The sequence below is a fragment of the Alligator sinensis genome, unplaced genomic scaffold (genome assembly GCF_000455745.1).
Source record: "Alligator sinensis unplaced genomic scaffold, ASM45574v1 scaffold26_1, whole genome shotgun sequence".
Lineage (NCBI taxonomy): Eukaryota > Metazoa > Chordata > Crocodylia > Alligatoridae > Alligator > Alligator sinensis.
This window is the reverse complement of record NW_005842448.1, coordinates 1291725-1297563: the sequence shown is the minus strand read 5'-3', so window position 1 is coordinate 1297563 and position 5839 is coordinate 1291725. Positions and strand designations below refer to the sequence as shown.

Below are 5839 nucleotides of genomic sequence, written 5' to 3'. Positions count from 1 at the left end.
TCGGCATGAGTTAGGGGGAGCTGGGACCTGCCCCGGGTGCAGCCGAGGGAAGGTCCCGGCCCCGCGGTTAGGGGGAGCTGGGATCGGCCCTAGATCCAGCAGGAAAGGCCCTGGGTCCATGGCTAGAGGGAGCTGGGACCTGCCCTGCATGCACCGGGGAAGGTCCCGGACGCGCGGTGAGGAGGAGCCGGGACCTGCCCTAAATCCACTAGGGAAGATCTCGGAGCCAGTAGTTAGGGGGCTCTGGGATCGGCCCGAGATGCAGCAGGAAAGGTCCCGGACCAGGTGGTTAGGGGGAGCTGGGACTTGCCCTAGACCCAGTAGGGAAGATCTTGGCTCCAGTGGTGAGGAGCAGCTGGGACCTGCCCTAGCCCCAGCAGGAAAGGTCGCGGATCCGTGGCTAGGGGGAGCTGGGACCCGCGCTAGACCCGGCGGAGGGAAGGTCCCGGCGCTGATCGGGCTCCGTGCGGCGGGCTGTCGAGCAGGGCCGTGGGCAGGGGGCTGGGGCTGCCCCGCGCTCGTCGGGGAGCTGTTTCCCGTTCACTGCGGAGATCAGATGTTAAAAAGGAAAAAAAAAAAAGCCCCAAGGAAGTCAGGAAATTCTTATCAGGCTGACAGCATTTTTAGGCTATGCAGTGCGTGGGTGAAGTGGGACTAATATTGACTTGGCCCTCGTGTAGTCATCTGAGAATACATTTTTGGGTTGTTGCTGCATTCCAGAAGGTTTTATCATTATTCTCCGCGAAGCTGGTTTTCTCCGTACATGGGAAGTGACCCCTAATATCACTTTGCCTGGGAGACACAAGCACGGGCTGAAGCATTAAAGTCCCTACTGCGTGTTATTGTTTTGCCTTTATTTATTGCTGAGAGAGAGAGGGAGAGGCAGGGAGGGCTTTTGCAGAAAGGGACAAGAGCTGAGTTCTCCAGGGTGCACAAGAGAGAGCTTCTGCTGGAAGGGGACAAGAGCTGATTTTTATTCCTCCAGGTTGCCAGAGAGAGAGAGAGAGAGAGGTTTTGCCGAAAGGACATGAGCTGACTTCTTCAGGTTGTTCAAGAGAGAGACGGAGTGAGCTTTTGATGAAGGAGACTAGAGCTGACTTTTCCAAGTTGCTCAAGAGAGGGAACGGTTTTGCACAAAGGAGACAAGAGCTGACTTCTCCAGGTTGAGAGAGAGAGAGCTTTTACAGAAAGGAGACCAGCTGACTTCTCCAGGGTGCTCAAGAGAGAAGGAGCTTTTAAGGAAGGAGACAAGAGCTGACTTTTCCAGGTTGCTAGAGAGAGAGAACTGGCAGGAAGGAGACAAGAACTGACTTTTCCCAGTTGCTTGACAGAGAGAGAGAGAGAGGGAGAAAATTTTTGTACAAAGGAAACAAGAGCTGACTTCTCTAGGGTGCTCAAGAGAGAGAAAACTGGCAGGAAGGGGACAAGAGCTAACTTCTCCAGGGTGTTCAAGCTCTTTGCTGGGACCGTGGGCAAATGGAGTGCTTTTCTAGCCCTTGCAACATACTTTTAAACAAATAGCTTTTGACTCCAGGTCCCATCTTGCAGAATGGCACTTGTCCGGTAGTTTTAGCTTTCGCATTGGAGCTCAATGCCTCAGCCTCCTGGCTACTACGCTGATGCTGCCTTGTCGGGTTGTATTAGGTTACCAAGTTATATTGAAAATGTAAATGCTTCCATTGAGGAGGAAACTGACTGATGTAAAACAGGGTTTGCAAATGAGGATTTGTGTGTTGGGTTTTATTTTATTTTTTGAACAGCTTCACTGTGGAGGTGAGCCAGTAGTAGTTGTAGCTGTGATGGTCCAGGAATGAGGGGAGAGGCAACGATTTCTTTGGGCGGTACCTTTCACTGGATCAGCTGCGTAGCTGGGAGAGAGTTAGGCAAGATGTTCTTCCGAATGAAAGACATTCTTTTTCAGGTCTGGAGAGTGAATACATTCTTAGCCTGTGGATATAACATGCAGCATACCTAGTGTATGGAAATAGCTTTAATTAAACTGCAGCTTAATGTAATTATCTTTGTCACAGAAAATAGTATAATTGTCTCCAAATGACAGACTAAAATCTCTTTTCAGTGTCAAATCCCAGTGTGATATTCACTCATCTATATATTGCACAAATTATGAACTGTCCCAAAAGCATCACACTGACTTTTTTTTTTTTTTAACTAGTCATTTTTTTTTAATGTACAGAATTATTGCTGGTCTGTTTTTCTTTTTTTTTTCATTTTTTACCTTGGCACAGAGACATGACCTAGGCAAAATTAGAGAGCAAAGAATTGAACTGATATGTTTTATAGGTTACTGTGAGTACACTCTAGGCTGTTATTGCAAAAGGTACATCAAGTACTTGTTGTTGTTGGGTTTTTTTTTATCAGTTACTTCCACTTGCCCTGTCTTTCCTCATATAATTTAGTTATAAAGTGTTGCTGTTACAGTTATTCATGAACTGCTCAAAGTCAGGATACAGGACTGGCTTACATCTGTAAGCTCACTGAATTGTCTTTGCTGCACCCTCTAATTCTAACAGCTGGAAATTTAGGCACAGTTTATAACTGTCTATAAAGAACCATAGTTTAAAAAAAATGTAACTAAAAATAGATCCTCTTCCATCTGTACAGGCTTAATAGAAAAAAATTGCTGTTCAGATGGTGTTCCGCATTATTCAAGTCACCCTGTTTTCTTTAAAACCAGTCTGCCAGTAATATTTACCCAATCAAGTAATTTGATTACTTGACCACTCTATAATGCTTTGTAATATTCAGCCTAAAAAAAGAGAAAATTCTCTTAACTGTTGCCAGGTTTTTATTCCTTCTCATGCACGCATTTGTCATAAAATGTTCTAAAATGGTAACTAAGATGATCATTTTGGAACTCTGTTCTTTGCCAGAATTATAACAATGGCTTTAAAAAAATAATCATGGAGAAAAATGAGTTAATTGTATGTCTTTAAAAAAAATGTATATAGGAGATGATACAGTGCAGCTCATCCCTAACATTTCCAAGGACTCAGCCTAGCTGCTATTTTACAAAGTCAGTGTACACTGGTGTCACCATTTGGAAGTCATTACAAAATCAGCTGCCTGACAAAGAGTACTGATCTTTATTTGATTCTTTTGCACGTCCGAGTTTCATACTCAGCCCAGGTCTTTGATGGTATGTCCTCCTTGTTGAAGTTAAAATGTTATTACCCAAAATATCTTTGTTGAAAATATGCATGTTTCTATGTACATACATTTTTATGGTGCCTTTTACTATTAAAATTGAATTCTTTCTTTAATAGATAGAGCCATATCTTCAGCTCATGGAAGGATACCACCTTGCATGAACTAAAGGTCTAGTCCCTTCTGTTTATCTGTTTGGAATCCTTTTATCTGTTTGGCAACTTTTAATTACTTTTACTGGTACTGCATATTTGTATTAGAAAATATTCCTTTAGCATGCAACTAGGCATCCTCACAGCAGTCCGACTTTGTGTAGAAGGGATTATGAAAATGAACTTTGAGTTAGTATGAGGTAAGAATACAGTGGCATCTTGCTCTGAATAACAGATATTCACTCATTGTATGCAGAAGTGAGTTTCTGGATACATTTTTAGTAAGTGATTCATTTTTAAAATATTTTTTTAAGGAGTAACCTCTCTTCCCTTACATTCTTGGTATCTGTAACACTTTGCCCCTACATTCTTTAGTCGCCTAACATCATTGCAGAAGTTGTAAAGCCTTGAGTTTTTACAAATCCATAGCCAAGAAATCTTTTGGGGATTCCTTCAGTTGATGAGTGCCAGTGAATGCTGGGGACTAGTCATAGAAGGCCCCTTCTAGTCCCTGGTTCCTATCTTCCTAAATCATATGCTAGCAAATGACTTCAGGGTGGGATTTTTAAATATGTTTAAGTGGCTGAGAACTCAATTTCTGTTTCAGTGTTAATGGGAGCTGAGTCCTACCACCATTGGGTGTTTTTTGGAACTCTGCCTTTAGATCTTTTGGGATGTAGTCTGTAGCAACTGTCCAAGGAAATAGATGAGGCATACACACACACACACACACACACACACACACACACACACACACACACACACACACACACACACACACACACACTCTGCTAGAGAGGACAGATGAAAATGAGTTACAACCCTTGGACTATACATCTAGCTATATGTTGGATTTTCTTCTTTTTCCTGCCAAAGTATATACCACGTAAAAAATACACATTAATAATCTATGTTTGTTAATACCGTACTATAGAGAGATTATTTTCACCTCTCAGACTGGTGAAATTAGAATGAAGTGTTTTGCGTCTGTGTACCATGTTCTGGGTTTGCTATGGGATGTATGCGACACTGATGTAACAGAGCTTCCAATACAAGAGTCCCTGAGAGAAGGCGATCGTTGTAGAATCCTGGCATCTTTTCAAAGCAAAGTACGAGCAATAACAGAGTATTCTGTCCAATGAAAAGGCAAGATAGGATTCATCCTGGCTCACTTGAACATTTTTTTCCCCCAAAGGAATGGGGAACCAAGCTGTAGCTTCGTTTAAATGCAAAAGTAAATGATACTACTGGAGTTTCTTTATGGCACCATGATGACACGAGCTAAACTAGTACAACCTTTCTATATCAGTGTTGCAAAAAGGAGTGATGATACACAGAAATAAGATTTACTGCTGAGGACAATGCTCTAAACCACCTTTTTCCGGTTAAGGGCTTGCCTTCATTAGAGGGTTAGGTAATTAACTGGACTCCTCATCAACAAATACATGATTTTGCAGATGGGAACTAGCTGTGTTTGGCATTGCATCAGCTTCTAGTAGGATAATCCAGATACGAATACCATGACTTCATTTTTCTAGTTAAGAAGAGCCTTTAGTGGCAAATGTTCAATATTTCTGGGAAGGACACTCATGTAACATCCTGGAAGAAAACTGCATTTGTAAACTTAATTCCACCGTCTCCATGAAGCCAAAGTACATCTTCTGACTTTTAAAATCAAGATATTTTCTCAGGACCAAAGCTTCCAATGTCTCACTATTGCCTTTGCTGGGTTTTAGATCAGGCCTATAAGTTTCCTCTTTAAAAACTTTTTTTTTTTTATTATGCCTGATGAAGTCAATGGGCCAGGTGCAGCATTGATTTACACACCATTGACATTTATGTACCATGGCCTAGCACAGGATTTGGCCTACTATATTCTTGGTATTCTGACTAGTATGTGTTTAAGTTTACACAGTATAAAGAAAGTTGTGAATGGATTTTTAAAAAGGTTGTAAATGTATGCCTTTTCTTATACTTGAGACAAGGCTTTCTTAGGGTGAATTTTTTATTAGACCAACTGTATTATCAGGATAGAGTTAGACAAGCTTTCGAATGCAAGACATTCTTCTTTAGGTCTCTTCTCCTTATACTTCTCGCAAATGACTTAAGTTCCTCTGTACCGGGTATTTTTCTCTTCCAAATGACTTCCTTTATCAGCACTGTACTCTGAGGTTGCCAGTCAGGGTGCCAGCTTGTGTCAGCTGCAGTAGTTGACACTATCATGAGTTGTCTACAGGCACTGGAATGGAATCCATTTCACGTGAGCCACTAACAAGCTATCAGGGTGCAACTATTTTCAGTTATACAATCTCCAATCAGATTAAAGACAGTGACCAAAAAGCTCTGCAGTTCATTTTCTTTCTTTCTGATCTGTCCAGAATCCACGTGAAAATGTGGTTATTCCTGAAATGTATGTTGTTTAATCAATTGCTTACACATTTTCAGGAAAAGTTTGTTAAGCTAATGATGCAGTTAAGGACATTGTATAACAAAAGATAGCACTTTAAATGTGTTATCTCCAA

The 5839-nt window shown here is 41.7% G+C and overlaps 1 protein-coding gene across 6 annotated transcripts in view; it reads left to right on the top strand.

The window, feature by feature from the left end:
- Positions 1-897: 897 nt before the first annotated feature.
- The window catches only part of VGLL3 (vestigial like family member 3), a 29736-nt gene continuing 24794 nt past the window's right edge, over positions 898-5839 (top strand). For 4 of the 6 annotated variants that reach the window (XM_014523116.2, XM_014523114.2, XM_014523115.2 and 1 more), the window contains exon 1: positions 898-1921. In XM_014523116.2, coding sequence (XP_014378602.2) covers positions 1811-1921 — 111 coding nt within the window. In that variant the 5' untranslated portion in view covers positions 898-1810. The remainder of the gene's footprint in view (positions 1922-5839) is intronic. The other 2 variants (XM_025212150.1, XM_025212151.1) reach the window with 2 other exon arrangements.